Source organism: Oncorhynchus gorbuscha, linkage group LG15 (genome assembly GCF_021184085.1).
Source record: "Oncorhynchus gorbuscha isolate QuinsamMale2020 ecotype Even-year linkage group LG15, OgorEven_v1.0, whole genome shotgun sequence".
NCBI lineage: Eukaryota > Metazoa > Chordata > Actinopteri > Salmoniformes > Salmonidae > Oncorhynchus > Oncorhynchus gorbuscha.
This window is the reverse complement of record NC_060187.1, coordinates 67160902-67183422: the sequence shown is the minus strand read 5'-3', so window position 1 is coordinate 67183422 and position 22521 is coordinate 67160902. Positions and strand designations below refer to the sequence as shown.

The window sequence follows — 22521 nt, the reverse complement described above, 5'->3', positions numbered from 1 at the left end:
TACACCTCCAAATTATTCAAATGATTAGCCTATCAGAAACTTCTAAAGCCATGACGTCATTTTCTGGAATTTTCCAAGCTGAGGCACAGTCAACTTAGTGCATGTAAACTTCTGACCCACTGGAATTGTGATACAGTGAATTATAAGTGAAATTATCTGTCTAGAAACAATAGTTTGAAAAATTACTTGTGTCATGCACAAAGTAGCTGTCCTAACCAACTTGCCAAAACTATAGCTTGTTAACAAGAAATTTGTGGAGTGGTTGAAAAACTAGTTTTAATGACTCCAACCTAAGTGTGTGTAAACTTCCGACTTCAACTGTATCTATTTAAGGAGGATAAATAAGCTTTTGGCCAAGTCACCCTAAGCCAACTACAATCTCAAAGCACTTGGTGATGATTCCCCTCCCATCTGGGGGATTGGTGGATAGGGACACCATCACTTTGATTGTGTGTGTGTGTGTGTGTGTGTGTGTGTGTGTGTGTGTGTGTGTGTGTGTGTGTGTGTGTGTGTGTGTGTGTGTGTGTGTGTGTGTGTGTGTGTGTGTGTGTGTGTGTGTGTGTGTGTGTGTGTGTGTGTGTGTGTGTGTGTGTGTGTGTGTGTGTGTCAGTCTCTGTCTGTCTGTCTGTATCTGTGTGCCTGCGTGCATGCAGCGTGTGTCTGTGAACTTGTGAGCATGCTTGCCTCGGTGAGTGTGTCACCGTGGGAACATTTCTGTAGGAATCCAGCAAATCAGTTGCCATAGCAACTGGGTTCCATAATAGAAACAGTCGCTGAATAAGTATTTTATGCATTTGGGGGAGTACACGTATTTCCTCCTCTCCATCTTTAGTAATGCAAGTTTCTCATTTATTTTGAGCTTTTAATGTGTGTTTCAGTTGAATATACTATTTATAACACCAAGTGAGACCAGACTTGTCAGTTGAAGCAGAACAGTTAGGCTACTTCTTCAATTGTGTGCTCTCACATTCACCATTAGGTAGGCCTACCTGTTGTATACATCTGACCTTGCATTGAAACAATATATAATCTATACAGCAGGTGACTAATCATGGGCTACCACCAAGGATATGTGGGCCACTTCCTTCCTCTGCAAATTTGCAATGACTGAATTCTTATGACCTTATTTAAGAACCAGGAACTCATACAGCAACAAGATGGGGCCCTGGTGCAGATTAGTTTTAGCTGTGATCACAAGTGGAAATAATAGATGTGCTTACTGCAGAGGTGCAAAACCCCTTGCTACAGAGGTGCGAAAAGGCATAGAGGACTACAGAATCAGTCTATATAAATCTAAATGAAATCACATTTTATTGGTCACATACATTTAGCAGATGTTATTGCGGGTGTAGCGACATCTATACCAACCAAGCCATTGAGCCTTGTACACATTCTTTATTTTCCCTTGGGGTTACAGGACAGGAATAGTGTCATAAGCACAGAACAGACAATATTGGGCCCATACTTACAGCTCAATCAGGTTTAAATATAGCCTATCCTTTGTTGATATTTCTTTTTAATAGGCTGTGTGGAAACTTGTATGCCTATCAAGACACCAAATTGTGTGTATAACATTGTATAGGCTACTGTTTTAATGAACAACAGTCATATGGTTCCTGCACATGATGTCTATATTACAGCAGGTCGGTCTCTCTCTCTCTCTCTCTCTCTCTCTCTCTCTCTCTCTCTCTCTCTCTCTCTCTCTCTCTCTCTCTCTCTCTCTCTCTCTCTCTCTCTCTCTCTCTCTCTCGTGTTTCTTTATCTGTCTGTCAAGCGCAGGGATCATCATAGCGCATCGTCTGCGCGCAACATATCCACCGTGTTCGTATTCACTCCCACCTCCCGACCCACTCCCCACCCCCGCTGCGACGCTCCGCGTCTTCTAAACTAGTGGTTGCGGGAGAGATACGGGTGAAGAGGGGGAGGGGGAGAGAGGCTCGACGTTATCACAATATCGGGGGGATATTACAGAGACTGAAGTCTGTCTTTTATATCAGAAAAAAAACATATGCCAAATGGATCTGAATTAAACTTGTTTCATCTATGGTAAGGATTTATATTTTCTCTTTATATCGTGTTTGCAGCGCATGGTGATAGAAGGCTACATTTGCATATTGTAGATTACATAAATATTTGTTGCCATTAAATTATTCCTTATGAGTGTTTAATGTCATGGCCAAATGGCTTGACAAAGCAATATCGACATGAACTGAGAACAGTGTGTTGGTATTCCATGTGAAAAAATAAAACAAGTTGAATTTGATGAAAGACCAACAATAAAAAAATATGTAATTCAACTGAACTTATTCCGATTTTATAATTCATTGTTTCTTACCATATTTGTGTAAGAGATAAAAGATGCTCAATAGCCTAAAATCCCACAGACCAACGAACACGATTCGTTTGGCAGTTGTAATCAGATTGGTTGAGCCTTGCTATATGCAAAGACTAATCAATAAACTGCTACAAAAAGCAAATAGATTCAGCTGATTCAGATTTGGTGTCACAATTTTTCCGTATTATAGGCACCACATTTCTTGCCTGAGAGGCAACCCCTATAACCTAAATCATGAATCAATCTGCATTGTCATGAAATTCTGTCACTTGGCTTATTGTGGTCCTATAAGATCAGCCGTATGGTGGAATGTGGCAAAAAGAGAAGCAGACCTTCATGTTATGTGTGTGAGAAAGGCAATACATGCAGGGATGTAACTTAGGTCGTATTTTATTATCTCTGCTATACTAATGCATAGGCTAGGCTACATTCAGTGTGGAGAAACATGTTTTCTATCAACCGACTGTTGAAACGGCTGTTTCTTTTTACTGGCGCAGTTACTGTTTTTGTCCAATAACCTGGAATAGTATAACTTCCCTGCTAGTTTAATATTAGAAGCAGTACGTCAGAAAACCAATTTACGTAGTGATTGGTCACCGAAACAGGTTTGAATTAGTTTTTCTTGGAGCCGATATGATAACACTGATGCTGCGTCTCGGTTTCATTCAATATTACCAACACCATCACGAACTTGAATTGAAAGCATGAATTCCTTTACATTGCTTTTCTCAGTTCTCGGAAGGTTGGGGTCCGGCAGAATGACCGAATCAGCACCATGGATAGCGACCGTAGTTTGGAATGGATTTAAGTTTCTTGCAACATTTCACATAATAGTTTCGCTGAATCTTTTGCTATTAGGCCTGTATGATATTGTAGAATTGTATACATATACACCTGATTAAGTTTCTTGGAAACAATAATATGAAACGCTTGGGAACGATGATTTCTTGTATTACGAATTTACATTATACACATAAACTTCCCTTGTAATTCATGTTCCCGAGAATAATCATTATACTTCTGCATTATATGTATATCTTTAAATGTATTTCACATAGTGATATTGATTCATAGCTTATTTACTGTATCAATTAGATGTATAGCTACTGAACTATGGGTTTTGTAAATGTTACAGAGAGCACTGCAATTACTACTCAGAAACAACAGGTTCACTAAGGGACAAGGGCATAAGACGACTATGACACGTGGATGGCTTCTTACAGGCGTTCTATGGAGGAAAGGTTAGGTGTAGGTCACATCCACCCCCACAAACCTGGAATTATGAATAATCTGTCTAGAGGGCCAATGGAGGGCACTGTCAGTGCTATATGCCATCGCATCCATCTTTCCAACAGGAAGTGTGGCACACTCTGACATGAACAGCTCACCCGAGATGGGATACCAGGATGGCAGATCAGGGGGTACAACAGGGCCAATTATTGTAATGGGTGTTGGGGTGATGTCAGTTCTTGACACGGTGCAGCTGCACACCAGGGGACATACATGTAATAGAAGGAATATTCTATTCTACTCTAGAGTACTCAGTCCTGACTGTCTCCGCCATGAGACTGTGTGTCTTCTGAGAGCAGATGGAAATGCATGACTTTAGCTCATAGTGAGTCAGTGAGCTGATAGTGAAGGAAAGAGAGAAAGAGAGCGAGAAAGAGAGAGAGAGAAAGAGAGCGAGAAAGAGAGAGAGAGAAAGAGAGAGAGAGAAAGAGAGAGAGAGTGAGAGAGAAAGAGGTCTGATGATGAACGATAAGCTCTTTGGAATGGGGGTGGGGGGATTTTAATAATGTTGCCCGCCTACACGTACAAATACACACACACACAGATTGATGTACATGTACTCAGACAAGCTTTTACACACTAACTAAGACATGTATACAGTGCCTTTGGAAAGTATTCAAACCCCAAGACCTTTTCCACATTTTGTTACGTTACAGCCTTATTCTAAAATGGACGAAAAAAAAACACCCTCAGCAATCTACACACAATACCCCATAATGACAAAGCAAAAACAGGTTTTTAGAAATCTTGAAATACCTTATTTACATAATTATTCAGACCCTTTGCTATGAGACTCAAAGTTGAGCTCAGGTGCATCCTGTTTCCATTGATCATCCTTGAGATGTTTCTACAACTTGATTGGAGTCCACCTGTGGTAAATTCAATTAATTGGACATGATTTGGAAAGGAAAACACCTGTCTGTATAAGGTCCCACAGTTGACAGTGCATGTCAGAGAAGAAACCAAGCCATGAGGTCGAAGTAATTGTGCAGAAAGCTCCGAGACAGGATGGTGTTGAGGCGCAGATCTGGGGAAGGGTACGAAAACTTTTTTTGCAGCATTGAAGGACCCCAAGAACACAGTGGCCTCCATCATTCTTAAATGGAAGAAGTTTAGAACCACCAAGACTCTTCCTAGAGCTGGCTGCCTGGGCAAACTAAGCAATCGGAGGAGAGGGCCTTGGTCAGGGAGGTGACCAAGAACCCGATGGTCACTCTGACAGAGCTCTAGAGTTCCTCTGTGGAGATGGGAGAACCTTCCAGAACCATCTCTGCAGCACTCCACCAATCAGGCCTTTATGGTAGAATGGCCAGACGGAAGCCACTCTTCAGTAAAAGGGACATGACAGCCCGATTGAAGTTTACCAAAAGGAACCTAAAGATTGTCAGACCATGAGAAACAAGATTTATGGTCTGATGAAACCTTCAAGCTATTTGGCTTGAATGCCAAGCGCCACGTCTGGAGGAAACATAGCACCATCCCTATTTTGAAGAATGGTGGTGGCAGCATCATGCTATGGGGATGTTTTTCAGCGGCAGGGACTGGGAGACTTGTCAGGATCGAGGGAAAGATGAATGGAGAAAAGTACAGAGAGAGATCCTTGATGAAAACCTGCACCAGAGTGCTCAGGACCTCAGACTGGGGCCAAGGTTGACCTTCCAACAGGACAAACACCCTAAGCACACATCCAAGACAACGCAGTAGTGGCTTTGGGACAAGTCTTTGAATGTACTTGAGTGGCCCAGCCAGGGCCTGGACTTCAACCTAATCAAACATCTCTGGAAAGACCTGGAAATAGCTGTGCATTGACACTCCCCATCCAACCTAACAGAGCTTGAGAGAATCTGCAGAGAAGAATAGAAAAAACTCCCCAAATACAAGTATGCCAAGCTTGTAGCATCATACCCAAGAAGAATCAAGGCTGTAATCACTGCCAAAGGTGATTCAACAAAGTACTGTGTAAAGGGTCTGAATACTTATGTAAATGTGATATTTAATGTTGTATAAATTAGCAAACATAAAAAAAAACTGTTTTTGCTTTGTCATTGTGGGGTTTTGTGTGTAGATTGATGAGGAAAAAAACTATTTAATCAATTTTAGAATAAGGCTGTAACGTAACAAAATGTGGAAAAAGTCAAGAGATCTGAATACTTTCCAAAGGCAGTCAGATTCACACTCTGTTTTAGAAACCCAGACAGACCCAGGTTTACACACTGATAATGTGTGTAAACCAAACAACAGAGATGTTATAAATGGAAAGTCAGGGAGGAAGAGAAATAATGAAGAGACCTGTCGAGAGATGGGGAAAGAAATTGGTATGGAAAAGCACAGACTGATATATTAGTAGCCTGAAATATGTTTTAAGAGGGATATCAATAAATAGTTACTGCAGACCTATTGTTGGTACTCAAGACAACAACAGTATGAAATAAAAAATAAATAAACTGCTTATCAATTACCTTTTGCTGTTGTGCTGTGCATGAAATATGTTGTTTTTGTCAATAGATTATCAATATTTAACGTGCGAATAATAGGTTTTAGTGGATTAGTGGATGCGCTATCTACCCAGATTAAGGCATTACGTCAGTTGAAACTGCAGTGATAGATAGCAGCTAGGATGATAAATGTCATGCTATAGCTGAAACTACCCAGCCAGAAATAGCTTCTACTGCCTCCCTTATCAGAGTGGGAGTGCGAAGTGAGGAGTCTGGTTGGAAAATTGCAGGTGGATCGATGTCAACCCCTCTGTTGCTCCTGTCCTTTCCACAGCCAAGAGCAAGGGGTCAATCTGGGACACTCAGAGGCGGCGACAATCATGACAGCACTGTGTGAGTTGGCGTGTGTATGTGTTTGCAGCTACAGCAGGTTCTACCTGAATATTTTTTTCACAACCAAATCTCTATATTTGATGTAAATGGCATGTTATGGAAGGGTCCATACAATTTTTTTTGTGATTTCACATGTTTTAGAGGAATTTACCCCAAACTGCAAATCACTTCCTCATCCTCGTGTATCTTGGGGGCCCTGAAAAAAATTATCAAAACACCCAAACACATCATTTTAGAAACAGCAAAGCTCTCAGTATAATAATGCAGGTCTTTAGATGTTGTTACCATGAAGTTGTGTCATTCCGAAATGTATCCGCAATGTTATATTCCCTTTTTTGCGACTCAAGCCTTCTCAAGCAGTTCCATTTTCCGTGTAGCCTGCTGCTACAGGTAACATCCAAAAAAAGGAAATACTGTACTAACATATAGTATCTTAATTTTTGGGTGACCACCCCATGCTTTCAATATACATTGTATCCCTCATTTACTCAAGTGTTTACTTTATTTAGGCAGTTAGGCGTACCTGTAAAATTGACTTTGGAGGTATCGCTCAAGTCGCAACAAAATGGAATATAGCTTAACGTTGAGCATAAATTCGAAATTACGCAATTTCATGTGTATGGCATCTAAAGACCTGCATCACTAGACTGAGCGCTTTGCAGTTTGATGTATTTGGGTGTTTTTGGAGCCATTCATGTTTTTTTTCGGGGGCCCATCAAGGATGAGGAAGTGATTTGCTGTTTGGGTTAAATTACTCTAAAACATATGAAATCACAAAAAAATTGTATGGATCCTTCTGCAATATATCATTTACATTTTTTTTGTTGATTTGGTTGTAAATGAAAACTTCTCATTTGACATGCCTAGATAAACACAGTATGACAGGGAAGAAAACATTTGGTGTGAATCATTGAGACATCTCAGGGAAGGAATCTGTGTCGGGGATTCGTATGCTGCAACAATATTGGATTAGCATCTCCATGAAGCCCCCTGAGCATCGTTATCTGACTGGAGCAGTGTTGCCAATTCCTCAGTAAGGAAAGTAGGTATTGGCTGTCCTAAAAGTCGCTAAATGACGTTATCGCCTAATTTGCATAATTGGCCATGTGCATGTAATTGTGATGGACGCTGTAGGAGAGAGGAATAACGTCGTGGGATAGACAAAAAGTGAGTTAAAAAAACACCCTAAATATGTTTAGAACTACAAATGAACTTTCTTCTGTCGATTCTTGTTTTTTTTATATCACAATTCCAACCCACCTCCTTTATCCTGGCTTGGGACCGGCAAAAGTGACCCAAAAGAGACACTCTGGCGGAGTTACTTAGTTTTTTATTTTATTATTTATTTATTTGTTTGTTTTTTAGTTTCGTTTTCTTAATTTGGTTTGTAACCTTATGGTCCACTTAGGAGCCTACAACAAGTCACAGTAAAACATTTTTAACCATAATATATATATATATTTTTTGTATACAATCTAAATGGACCCAAAAGAGACAATAGAAAAAACTGTCAATGGCAATGTGAGAAAATTATGGTAACTAGTCTGACCCTAATTCAGGTTCGTTGTTTTTTTTCTCAATGTAAGCCAGGGCAGGATCAGCCAGCGGCGGCTTCCCGCATGCACGATTCATTTGTAGTCTGGACGCGGAAGGGTGAACATCTCCTGCTCTGACTGCAGCTGGGAGGGACTGCTGCACAAGGACTGGGCCCAGCCTGTGAGTGCTTCAGGATGGGGGTGGGGCCCACGGCTCGTTGAGAAGAGTAAGAACGATACGTGCTTTCACGTCAGAGTCTCCAAAAGTCTCCAATAACACCAGAAAAAGTCGCTAGTCACTTTTAAAAAAATGTGTCGCTGGAGGGATCTGAATACTCACTAAATATAGCAACAAGGTCGCTATGTTGGCTCCACTGGACTGGAGCACTCACACTGTGCCTGTTTTCCTGGTCCATCTTGGCAGAAATGACTAGTGCCTCTGAGCTGGAGTCCATAGATCTTAGACAAAACAGCTCTCTCTCCCCTGTCTGCTGTGGGAAAAACTCTGCTCAGACCCACACAATACATCTGGGCCCGGTTTACCGACAGCGATGGACTTTAGTTTTACTAGTGTTTTAATGATGCAGCCGAATATGTAACATGCATTTCCCAAAACACCACGCAGAGTGCATCGTTGGAGCATGTGTCTATACTGATAGGATCGAGAGAAAGTGAGCTCTGCTCTCGGGTCAGCTTTCTCTATTAAAATCTCACCTTAATAACATTATAATTATTTCACAATAATGACGACGGATCAGCAACAGTACCTCTACGATTGTATCCCTGAGTTGTCAAGAGTATCCCAGATGTAAATGGAAAAGGCCATCATCTCCTGTTGTAGTGAATCCATACTGTCAAGGACCAGGAGATACATACTATTTGTCTACCTCTTTTCTTCAGCACTACAGAGATGTTTATGGTCACACATTACTTCTTCAGAGGTGTTTGACAGAAAAATCCACTGGAGAAATACTAAGTAGAGCCGCAGGCTGCATTCAGATGTAGGATCTTAATTTGCCAAGGCAGCAGGTACTCTTCCGGGAGTCCAATCACAATTACATAACACAACACATTATTACACACTACTCTACCATAACATATCTACAATACGACCGTAAGGGATTACAGAGGGTAGTGCGTATGTACATCACTGGGGGCAAGCATCGTGCCATCCAGGACCTCTATACCAGGCGGTGTCAGAGATAGGCCCTAAAAATGGTCAAATACTCCAGCCACCCCAGTCATAAACTGTTCTCTCTGCTACCGCACGGCAAGCGGTACCGGAGTAACAAGTCTAGGTCCAAAAGGCTTCTTAACAGCTTCTACCCCTAAGCCATAAGACTCCTGAACAGCTAATCAAATGGCTACCCAGACTATTTGCATTGTCCACCTCCCCAACCCCTCTTTTACGCTGCTGCTACTATCTGTTTATTATCTATCCATAGTCACTTTAACTCTATCTACATGTACATATTACCTCAATTACTTTGACTAACCTGTTCCCCCCGCACATTGACTCTGTACCGGTACCCTCTGTACAGTGGGGCAAAAAGACATTTAGTCAGCCACCAATTGTGCAAGTTCTCCCACTTAAAAGTCTTCTGTAAATCTTCACAAGGTTTTCACACACTGTTGCTGGTATTTTGGCCCATTCCTCCATGCAAATCTCCTCTAGAGCAGTGATGTTTTGGGGCTGTTGCTGGGCAACACGGACTTTCAACTCCCTCCAAAGATTTTCTATGGGGTTGAGATCTGGAGACTGGCTAGGCCACTCCAGGACCATGAAATGCTTCTTACGAAGCCACTCCTTCGTTGTCGGGGCGGTGTGTTTGGGATCATTGTCATGCTGAAAGACCCAGCCACGTTTAATCTTCAATGCTCTTGCTGATGGAAGGAGGTTTTAACTCAAAATCTCACGATACTTGGCCCCATTCATTCTTTCCTTTACACGGATCAGTCGTCCTGGTCCCTTTGCAGAAAAACAGCCCCAAAGCATGATGTTTCCACCCCCATGCTTCACAGTAGGTATGGTGTTCTTTGGATGCAACTCAGCATTCTTTGTCCTCCAAACACAACGAGTTGAGTTTTTACCAAAAAAGTTATATTTTGGTTTCATCTGATCATATAACATTCTCCCAATCTTCTTCTGGATCATCCAAATGCTCTCTAGCAAACTTCAGAGGGGCCTGGACATGTACTGGCTTAAGCAGGGGGACATGTCTGGCACTGATGGTAGGCTTTGTTACTTTGGTCCCAGCTCTCTGCAGGTCATTCACTAGGTCCCCCCATGTGGTTCTGGGATTTTTGCTCACCGTTCTTGTGATCATTTTGACCCCATGGGGTGAGATCTTGCGTGGAGCCCCAGATCGAGGGAGATTATCAGTGGTCTTGTATGTCTTCCATTTCCTAATATTTGCTCCCACAGTTGATATCTTCAAACCAAGCTGCTTACCTATTGCAGATTCAGTCTTCCCATTCTGGTGCAGGTCTACAATTTTGTTTTTGGTGTCCTTTGACAGCTCTTTGGTCTTGGCCATTTTGGAGTGTGACTGTTTGAGGTTGTGGACAGGTGTCTTTTATACTGATAACAAGTTCAAACAAGTGCCATTAATACAGGTAACGAGTGGAGGACAGAGGAGCCTCTTAAAGAAGAAGTTACACGTCTGTGAGAGCCAGAAATCTTGCTTGTTTGTAGGTGACCAAATACTTATTTTCCACCATAATTTGCAAATAAATTCATTAAAAATCCTACAATGTTATTTTCTGGATTTTTTTCTTCTCTCATTTTGTCTGTCATAGTTGAAGTGTACCTATGATGAAAACTTGCACAATTGGTGGCTGACTAAATACTTTTTTGCCCCACTGTATATAGCCTCGCTATTGTTATTTTACTGCTGCTCTTTAATTATTTGTTATTTTAATTTTTTGCTTAACACTTGATTTTCATAAAACTGCATTGTTGGTTAAGGGCTTGTAAGTAAGCATTTCACTGTAAGGTCTACTACACCTGTTGTATTCGGCGCATGTGACAGATAACATATGATTTGATTTAATAATACAGCAAAATAAGAATATTAAAATGTATGTGTGTGTAGAGTGCGTGTGTTAACATGTGTTTGTGAATGCTGTGTGTTTGCCTGCACAGTCCAAACTGTTCCATAAAGTGTAGTTTATCAGTTTTCTAAATCAGATTTTACTACTTGACTGAGTTACATGATGTGGAATAGAGTTCCATGTAGAAATGGCTCTATGTAGTACTGTGCATTTCCCGTGGTCTATTCTGGACTTGGGGACAGTGAAGAGACTTCTGGTGGCATGTCTTGTGGGGTATGAGTAGGTGTCTGAGATGTGCGCTAGTTACTTAAACAGACAGCTCGGTGATTTCAACATGTCAATATCTCTCACAAAGACATGCTGGCCCTCCGTGTACCTCTAAGGGCCAGCCGTGCTGCTCTGTTCTGGGCCAATTGTCATTTGCCCATGTGTCTCTTTGTGGCACTTGACCATATGACAGGACAGTGGTCCAGGTGCGACAAAACTAGGGACTATAGTAGTTGTTTTGTTGATAGTGATGTCAAGAAAGCATAGTAGTGCTTTATTATGGACAGATCTCTCCCCATCTTAGCTACAGTTGCATCAATATGTTTCGACCATGACAGTTTTACAATCCATGGCTACACCAAGCAGTTTAGTCTCCTTAATTCGCTCAATTTCCACATTATTCATTCCAAGATTTAGTTGAGGTTTAGGATTTAGTGAATGATTTGTCCTAAATACAATGCTTTTAGTTTTTAAATATTTAGGACCAGCTTATTTTATGACAGCCATTCTGAAACTGACTGCAGCTCTTTGTTAAGCGTTGCAGTGATTTCACTTGCTGTGGTAGCTGACATGTGCAGTGTTGAGTCATCAGCATACATGGACACACAGGCTTTACTCAGTGCCAGTGGCAGGTCATTGGTAAAGATTTTAAAAAGTAGGTTCCTAGACAGCTGCACTGGGGAATGCCTGACTCTACCTGGATTATGTTGGAAATGCTTCCATTGAAGAACACCCTCTGTGTTCTGTTTGACAGGTAAGTCTTGATCCACAATATAACAGGGGATGTAAAGCCATAACATATACATTTTTCCTTATTAACAATTCTTCTCAGCCAATCATCAGTCATTTGTGTAAGTGCCGTCTGTACATGTTGAATGCCCTTCCCTGTAAGCGTGCTTCAAGTCTGTGGTTAATTTGTTTACTGTGAAATAGCATTGTATCTGGTCAAACACATTTGGCTTACACAGGCTTACTCTGGACGGCTGTTTGAGCCAGTAAAGGGTGCTTTGCTATTCTTGGGTAGCGAAATTACTTTTGCTTCCCTCCAGGCCTGAGGGCACACATTTTCCTGTAGGCTTAGATTGAATAGATGGCAGATAGGAGTGGCAATATAGTCACTATCATCCTCAGTAATTTTCCATCCAAGTTTTCAGACACTGGGTGCTTGTCATTGTTGATAGAAAACAACATTTATTTAACCTCTTCCACACTCACTTTACAGAATTCAAAATTATAATACTTGCCTTTTATCATTTGGTCAGTTATGTATGGAGGTGTAGGTTCATAATATGTTGTTGTTATGTCATTTCTGAATTTTCAATGAAAAAATCTTTGAAGTAGTTGGCAATATCAATGGGTTTTTTGATGAATGAGCCATCTGATTCAATGAATGATGGAGCTGAGTTTGCCTTTTTGCCCCACATTTAATTTAAGGTGCTTTTTAGTATCATTCTTTCTATAATTTATTTTTGTTTCATAGTCATTTCTTCTTCTTTTTGTTAAGTTTAGTCACGTGATTTCCCAATTTACAGTACGTTTGCCACTCAGCTGTGCAACCAGACATTTTGCCATTCCTTTTGCCTCATCCCCTCCCAACCACAATTCCTCATCAATCCACAGGTATTTAATAGTTTTTACAATAATTTTCTTAATGAGTGCTTGCTTATTAGTAACTGGAATAAGCAATTTCGTAAATGATTTAAGTGCTTGCGTCAGGATGTTCCTCATTACACATTTTCAACATAGGAATCATTGCAAAACCTCTTGTATGATCACTTATACACTATTTTAGGTCATCTTTGAAACTTTGTTTTTCCTAGATATGGCTATTATATTATGATCATTACATCCGATGGGTGTGGATACTGCTTTAGAGCAGATTTCTGCAGCATTAGATGTGATCAATACAAGTGGATGATTTAGTTCCTGTTCTGTTTGTGAATACTCTGGTAGGTTGACTGATAACCTGAACCAGGTTGCAGGCACTGGTTACAGTTTGAAGCAGCTTCTTGAGTGGACAGCTTGACGAAAGCCACTCAATATTTAGGTTACTCAGAAAATATGCAAACTTGTAATGTATTTGAGTTGTAAAAAGGCGTCTAACGTTTGTAATTTCCACTTTGACATTTCAATTGAAATGATTGATTTGCCTTAACGAAAAATGTAACAACTCCCACAAATTATAATCTGCATAATAATGAACATTTCCTATTGCTGCAGGATTATTTTACTGCGGTAGCAAACTGGCTCAAATTAAGATCCTACATCTGTATGTATACAGTAGTATCATGCGTTGTAAACAACAGGTGTGGACTGACAGTAAAATGCTTACTTACGGGCCCTTCCCAACAAAGCCGAGAGAAAGAAAATAGCTAAATACTAGAAAACTAAAACATGTAATAATAGTAATAATATATACACAATGAGTAATAATAACTTGGCTGTAGAAGGACTACCAGTACCAGTTGATGTGCAGGGGTACAAGGGAAGAGGTAGATATGTACATATAACGAAGAATAAAGTGACAGATAGTAAACAGCAGCAGCAGCGTATGTGATGGACTAACTATTTATCAGTATTGTGGCTTGTGGGTAGAAGCTGTTCAGGGTCCTGTTGGTTCCAGACTTGGTGCATCGGTACCGCTTGCCATGCGGTAGCCGAGAGAACAGTCTATGACCTGGGTGGCTGGAGTCTTCAACAATTTATTGATGTATTTATTTAATATTGTAGGGGAACAATATATAGAGAAAGGAGAGTATCTCTGTAATTCTGAAACGCTAATAATCTATAATGGTGGTTAATCCAGTAACTGTAATAATACTACATTGTTTCAAAGGCATCAATCCACTTTGATGCAGATCATTGTGGATCGTCATCCACTTTGATGCAGATCATTGTGGATCGTCAAGTTGCCTTCCGCCCCAGTCGACAGATTGGGTCTTTAGCATGGGCAGACTAGTGTCAGACCCACAGATGCGCACGCACGCACGCACGCACGCACGCACGCACGCACGCACGCACGCACGCACGCACGCACACACACACACACACACACACACACACACACACACACACACACACACACACACACACACACACACACACACACACACACACACACACACACACACACACACACACACACACAGACAGAGAGAGAGAGAGAGAGAGAGAGAGAGAGAGAGAGAGAGAGAGAGAGAGAGAGAGAGAGAGAGAGAGAGAGAGAGAGAGAGAGAGAGAGAGAGAGCTGTAGGTGGCAGCCTCGTAGCCACATTCTCAGGATAGAGAGCCTCTCCCTCAGCCCATCTCAACTCAGCACCTGTCAACTGCTTCCCACTCCACCCACGGAGTCCCCTGGCAGCGAGCCAGTAATGACAAAGTAACAACTGTTATTATTAAACTGCCATTGATTCCCAACAGAATTATTTAGGCAAATAGGCCATAATAAAAAAGGGGTGGGTGGATTAAATGTAATTGAGTGTATTGATCACAGTCTGAATGAAAGAAAGACTGAGCCCTAGCCATTGTAAGGAATTACTCCGACTCACTCAAATGAAACTGTGTTTGTAAATGCTGCACTGTTAAAATGAAGTGCTCTGTAACACCAAAACTAGTGGCAACTGAGCTGCCACCAATTTGAAGGAGACGACTTGCAGGAGGTTTGAACTTTTCAGGAGTATTGAAACACATCATCCTGAAATGTTTTGAAACATAACATGGTGTGTAGTAACACCACTTAATCAAGTGTTATGCAACACCTTGCCAGGGACTGGGAGCCCGAACAGAAAAGATTGAAAACACTATTTTGTTGTTTAGTGCAGAATTAGATACCTTCTCATTTGGTGGCGTTTCCTCTCTCTAAAACAATGTGTCAAACACATTCTGTGTATTAAAACACTTACATTAGGTTTACATTCAAACACCCTTTCAAACACCTGATCTCAGCTTAGGTGCATTACTTTTCATGGTTTCATTACACAATCATGGTGTTTTGAGACATTCTATTTTTACAGTGTGTATTATAATATGCATGCTTAGGGATGGTTAGTTAGACGTCTCAATGTGTTTCAACACAGCCAAAGAAAGACTCTGGCCTATACTATTGTTGTAACAGAAGTCACGTGTCTCTCAACCTATTTCGTGCGAGGTTGTTGGATATATTGCTACACTCAGGGGGAATGAAGAACAAATAATATCTTCCTTCTTCATTCTGGCTCCTCAACTCCCTTCCCCACAACCACCACTAACTACTTCTCTATTATACCCAGATGATTACACTCCGTGTTTCGGGTTTGTATAGCCACTGTCTGTCCCCATGCTCGTTGTTCACCTGGGTTATGAAATAGAGTTGTTTATTAACATGAACAGGGCACATTGAATCTCCTTAGCATAGAACTAAATATCCCAGCTGACATACGTGGGAAGCTCATTCATTGCTAGACAGCTATTTATTTCTCTCTGCACAAGATGCATCTCCTTCTCTCCATCCAAATAGATCACTAGATCCCATTGGGTGGGTCGGGAACCACAGGCAACCAGTCCCTCCTCCTCTTGGGTCACGGTGAAAGTTGTGGCTGGATTTTTTTGTCGTTGTCTATTTTGTGTTATGCTGGTGAATGAGGACCCAAAAGCGACTTAACGAAAACAGAGTCTTTATTCCAGTATATGACAAAAGTAATAATCCTGGAAAAATCAAGAAGAAAACAAAACAGGAAAAAACTTAAATCCACTCGTAGTAACGAGGACAGACTGGAGACTCGACCATTGACTGCAGGTTGCTTCGGGAAGGCACCGACCGTAGCAGACTAAGACACCTGCTCACACGCAGCATCTGAAGGAGACAAAACACGACAGGGCGAGACAAGGACACAGAACAGCGAACATCATACAAGGATCCGACAAGGACAGAAGCGGAAAACAAGGGGAGAAATAGGGGCTCTAATCAGAGGGCAAAATAGGGGACAGGTGTGAAAAGAGTAAATGAGTGAGTTAGGAGAATGAGGAACAGCTGGGAGCAGGAACGGAACGATAGAGAGAAGAGAGAGAGGGAGGGGGAGAGAGAGGGATAGAAAAAGGGAACGAACCTAATAAGACCAGCAGGGGGAAACGAACAGAAGGGAAAGCACAAGGACAAGACAATATATGACAAAACATGACATTTTGTGGATAATAATCAATCATTTGAGATCATTTAAATAGATTACTTAGAGAAAGGTTTGGTAGAATGAATATCCCAAGAACATCATTATGTTGATTTTCAGTCACAGAAAAAAATATTATAATAATTAAATCAGTATTAGGAGTCATTTAAAAGTTTAGACAAGTCAATTCACCTTATATCCTGTTGGATATCAGATTATTATTTTTTGAGACATTGCCTCATCTTTCTGTATCTCATACTTGCAGATTTTGAGATAATCTCACTTTCAAGCACCAAATGATTAATTATTCACCGTTTTACATATTACCATGTTACTGCAGCGGGAAGTTGCTCTTTTGCTGATGGGAAGGCAAAAAGTCCAAGTCATGCATAGTTCATTCTCTGCAAAGTCTAACTTTATTCAACTCTGCATAGTTATAGTTTAAAATACCAGGAAAGTTAGTAAAATAAGCCAATTTTAGCATAGTGCGGTCAAGGATCAGTATCATGCCTTCACCAATCATGGCAGAGATGTTGTCAATCTTGAGGGAGAAAAAACGCTTTCCCTTTGAAAAAGACTGTCTAAAATGTTTTTGTTACACCAGATGGGAGCTGCATCTTGTTGTCATTTCACCTCATGAGATGGCTATCCAGACAATCCCTGTCTTGCTCTTACAGACACACTACATATCAAAGGCTTCAATTGCAGTCACTCTGAGATGGCATTGGTAATGCAGTATAACTGTTGTACTGCTGCATACTAGACATTAGATATATGCATAGACCAACCAAACTAACCATCTTAACCACCTTTTAGCACTGCCTGTCTGTACTGTACGTTTAGAATTCTGACATCACTTTGTTTTTCATCACAGGTTTACCAGCTTCCTCTTGAAGATGGCCAGTCAGCGCTAAGCTAACTAGCTGGGTGTAGCAGATTTGACTGGAGGAAGAGGTGCCAGAGGCACCATGGGAGATGGAGGAGCCCTCCATACGGAGGGGAACGCCCTCCTCAAAGCCGTCTTCCAGGGCAAGCTGCGACTGACCCGGCTCCTCCTGGAAGGGGGTGCCTACATCAACGAAGGCAACGAGCGGGGCGAGACCCCCATCTCTGCTGCCTGCCTGGCTGGCTACGAGGACCCCCAGAGCCGCCAGAGGATGGTGCGCTACCTCCTGGAGAAAGGAGCCGATCCCAACATCCCAGACAAGTCTGGGCGGACCGCCCTGATGCATGCCTGTGTCGAGCAGGCGGGCAAAGAGGTGGTGTCCTTGCTCCTAGAGAATGGAGCTGACCCCAGCCTCAAGGACTACACAGGCTCCTCCGCCCTGGTCCATGCCATCAACAGAGGTGACAGAGACACCCTCCAGGTCCTGCTGGACGCCTGCAAGGCCAAGGGCAAGGAGGTAATCATCATCACCACCGACACGTCACCCTCGGGCACCAAGAAGACCAAGCAGTATCTCAACTCCCCCCCATCACCAGGGGTGGTGGACAAGCTCTCGCCCGTGGCCTGCATGTCGCCCTCAGAGGTAGCGATCCGGACCTCCAATTCCCCAGCAGCAGAGAAGGTTGAGGAGGAGGACAGTATCTTCAGCTTTGCGCTGACATCAGCCTTACCCCTACCCTCCACTAGAACCCTAGGGGAGAAAAGGCCGCCTCCCCGCAAACTCCTGAAGAGGCTCAACTCTGAGCCTTGGGGGCTGGTAGCACCCTCAGTGCTCAGCAGGGTCCCACAGGAGAGGGCTGATGGTGGACTGGAGGAGGAAGGTGGAGGTAGGATCATCACTGAGATGAATGGTCTGTCAATCTCGGGTCCTGGCAGGCCTCTCCTGTCTCGTCGGCACAGCATTGAAACACATGACCCCTGCTCGCCCAAACTCATTGACCGATCCTGCTCAGAGGACTGCGCAGCCCTTTGTAGCTCCTCCTGGGCCGACAAGGTCCAACAGCACCAGATCCTGTACCGCAGGAACACCGCGCCGGAGTCTCAGGAAAATACAGGGGGGGTGGCTTCACGCACCCTGACTCACCCCAAACTTACACGTATGGAGCACTATGAGTCAGACACACACCTGTGTCCTGAGTCCATCCCTGGATCTCCAGACTCGGGGCGCGTGTCTGTGGAGCGGAGGAAGTACAACGCCTCACCCCTCTCTCTGCTCACCACCTCCTCCCGGGAGTCCCTTGAGAGCATCCCCAATTCTGTCTCCCCCATCACTATGCGCAGACGGCCCCCAGGCCTCCTGGAGCGCAGAGGCTCAGGCACCCTGCTCTTGGACCACATCTCCCACACCCGCCCTGGGTTCTTGCCCCCACTCAATGTCAACCCCCACCGGCCCATCCCAGACATCCGGGCCAATGGCAAGCCCACTTCCCCCGTCCACTCTGGTCCCAAGATCCTGGTTCCAGTTGCCCCTGCCTCACCCAAGAGAGGCCCAGACTTCAAGATGAAGAAGAAACTGATGAGGAGGCACTCCATGCAGACAGAACAGATGAAGCAGCTCTCCACCTTCCAGGAGATCCTGACAGAGAAGGTCATTGAGTCCAACGGGGACTGAGACTTAAAAGGACATGTGAGGGTACAGTGGTGGATCAATTAGTCTATCTAATTAGTCCGTCATTATCCTCAATCAGTGCTTAAACCAGGACTAGTAACGTGAATTTGGCTCATTCAGAGTGAGACTTCAGTCCCATCCTTGTTCTGTGTCGAGTGCAGATGGTTATTTTTATTTTTAGGTGACCTATTTTATTTTGTTGTGTTTCCTTTCCGTGCTGTCACAGAAAGCTGGTTGATTGAGTAATACGGTATACAGCAGATGTTCTTTTCATTTCTCCTCAAATTATTTATTAATATACCATTTGCAGTCAACAGAAATAGAAACGTATTTCTGTGTTTTTAGATGTTTACACACTGCAGAATGTGCGCCAATGTCATGCCTGTTGTTCCGTGTGCTGAATACATTTTCTTCCCTTCTGAATTCAGTCACCCTACCTATCTATGACACTTTAAGTCGAAAGAAAAAAATCAACAGTAGAGATGCTAGCAACAGCTTACCTTGCCATTCTGAATGGCCTGTCTTCCTGGTTCTCAATTCTTGCGTTAGCTACTTTAAAACGTCAAACTTCAAGCCTAAAATGCTCTCATGTTGATGGGTTTGTTTGGGGGAGAATGATGCTGCATTCCATGAAATACTTTTCAAGACATATTGCCTGAAGATTTCACTGTCATTGTATTGTTGCTGTTATCTACTTCCACTGTATTTATTTTCCTTTACTTTTTAATCACTTGAGATTTTGTGTTTTAGAGAGCTATTTAGCTATATGGTCTAACCACACGCCTGACTTACCCTGACGACTACAGTGGGATCAACATGTGGAACTCTTTAGGAGTATCACACTGTAATAATGTTGTTATCAATTGATAAAAAATATATATATATATACAAGTCAATTGAGGTGCAATTAATTTCATACAAAATTCCAAAGAAATCCCATGAAAGCATGTTTGTTTACATTGGAGTGTGTGAATACTGTTAGATGGCTTTTAGAAGAATTAACCTAAATTAATTGCACATTTATGCTGTGCCTTTCCATATGGAAGGAGCTCCTAGCACATATTAACTGTAAATAATGTAAAGATAAGACAAAACCTAATTTGCTTATGAAATATGTCCATGTGCAATATGTTGTACTGTAATGTCAATGGATTTCCTTCATCTATGGTGGATGTGAAGTTGTCTTTACAAATTGTACATTAAAAGCAATCTGAAGCACTTCTTAACATTTACTGTACACAGATTTGCCGAAAGGGAGAGTTTGAGGCTCACAGAACTAAACATTTACAGTTACTTACACATTTAGATTGTCACTTTTAAATAACTCCCATTTGTATAGTGAGATTTAAGAGAAAAAAAAAGTTAGAAAATGTTTACCAAGCTTACAATGTGACCGCTTGTCCCGCTTCCATTTGAAATATTTCTGTCTTTAATGAAATAATGTTTATGTGCTACAAGGTTTAATATTGACCTCCTGTCGATTGAACTGTAATGTAGGTTACTTGAAGTTTAAGAGAAATACAAACAAAAAATACATATTTTTGTATGCCTGTTAGGAAATAGCAAAGTAAATTATAATATGTAATCTATTTTCACGTTTGAACTTGATTGTAATTTGATTGTGAAATAAACATTTGTTAAATGTTCGTAAGTGAATTATAACGACCTTTAGTTGTCATGTGTCTTTAATATGAGATTTGTCATATAAATTTGACTTAAGTGTAATCATAAAATTGATAATGCTGTACTTTCAGTATCAAGAATCAACCAATCTCCATTAATTTGGAGATTTGTAAAAAAAGAAAAATGATACGCTTCATTTTCTGTGATGGCAAGAATCACAGGGTGCAACACACTTTCCATACTAGTCGTAGGTATTGGGTATTCAGTACAGGTTCCATACTAGTCGTAGGTATTGGGTATTCAGTACAGGTTCCATACTAGTCGTAGGTATTGGGTATTCAGTACAGGTTCCATACTAGTCGTAGGTATTGGGTATTCAGTACAGGTTCCATACTAGTCGTAGGTATTGGGTATTCAGTACAGGTTTGAGACTATTATCCAGCATGAATGACAAAATCATCTCTTAATTGAGCAAAATATCCACCACGACCAATATTGATTAGAAGCCTGCCTGACTCCGCTGCACATGCCGGGAAGTATTTATTTTAGCCAGAAGTGACCTCCACACATTCATCTGTTAAACAAGATGCACTCCAGCACAGGTGGAAGATGTCTTCTTTGGCAAAGGCCTTTAGATTGCGTCATCATAGGCTAAGCGTGAGACAACATACACTAACACTGCAATGGATAAAGGAGTCATTTGGTGAGGTAGACTTAATCTCCATAAAAGCACAACTTTGGACATGGTTAATATAGTATGTTTTGTGAAAGTGACAAACTTTCTAATAGAGTGGGGTCTAAAGTCAATGGATCCCTTGATAAAGATGAGCAAAAAATACAAAAATAATAATAATACAAATACTTTGTTATATTGTATGCTCAAATAAATGGAAAAAGTATATTATTTTATACTAATACAATTGCTCAGAGAAAGAAAGCAATTTTGTTTAACAAGTCATTTTAAAAAATCTAAAAAGATAGCGGTCAACATTTTTGGATCCCCTGTTTTGGCCACCTCTGTCTCCGGACTTGAACCCCATTGAAAAGGTTAGTCCATATGTGCAGACAAAGAACATCTAGGATCTGGAAGGGTTCTGTATGGAGGAATGGTCTAAGATCCCTCCCAATGTGTTCACCAAGTCTCATATGCTCATCTTTATCAAGGGATCCAATCATTTTGGATACCACAGTATATGGCTAGACTAGGCCACATACACATAGATCAGGGATGTGAGTTTGATATAAATAAATAAAAAATTCAGGACTTATTCAAACATCACTATTTATCAGGCTGCATCTTCAAGGACATGGCCGGATTAAGAAATCATAGTTTATTTGGTGCACATGCTGCCCAAATTGCAGCCTTCCCGAATATAGGAAACCAGTAACTGCCAAAATAAAGGAAACAGTTGAGTAAATGAGTGATTCAAATTTGATGTTATGGTGTGGGGTGCATTTTCCTGGCATGTTTTAGGTCCACTTGTAGAATCTATGCCAAGGCGCATTGTTCTGGCAGCTCGTGGTGGCCCAACACCCTATTAAGACACTTTATGTTGGTGTTTTCTGTCACGGCTGTCTTCCTGGAAGGAATAAGTGGACTAAAGCGCAGCGTGGTGAGCGTACATTACTTTATTTATAATGTCGCCAACAAAACAATACAAAACTGTCCCTGATTGAGAACCATACCCGGCCAAAACATAGAAAAAGAAACATGGAAAACAAAACAGAATGCCCCACCCACATCACACCCTGACCTAACCAAATAGAGAAATAAAACAGCTTTAAGGTCAAGGCGTGACAGTACCCCTCAAAGGTGCGGACACCGGCCGCAAAATCTGAACCTATACGGGAGGGACCGGGTGGGCATCTAACCGCGGTGCGGGACGTAGACCC

General features: G+C 41.8%; 1 protein-coding gene across 2 annotated transcripts; it reads left to right on the top strand.

The window, feature by feature from the left end:
- The first annotated feature begins 1848 nt into the window (after nt 1-1848).
- On the top strand, nt 1849-20662 carry LOC123997514 (ankyrin repeat domain-containing protein 34A-like). 2 transcript variants are annotated; one of them, XM_046301843.1, is made up of 2 exons: nt 1849-2046; nt 17325-20662. In XM_046301843.1, the coding sequence occupies exon 2, from the start codon at nt 17419-17421 to the stop codon at nt 19006-19008; it is 1590 nt and encodes a 529-aa protein (XP_046157799.1). In that variant the 5' UTR covers nt 1849-2046; nt 17325-17418; the 3' UTR covers nt 19009-20662. The 2 variants fall into 2 exon arrangements, with proteins under 2 accessions (XP_046157799.1, XP_046157800.1); XM_046301844.1 differs by lacking the exon at nt 1849-2046 and adding an exon at nt 8037-8169.
- Nucleotides 20663-22521: the final 1859 nt, after the last annotated feature.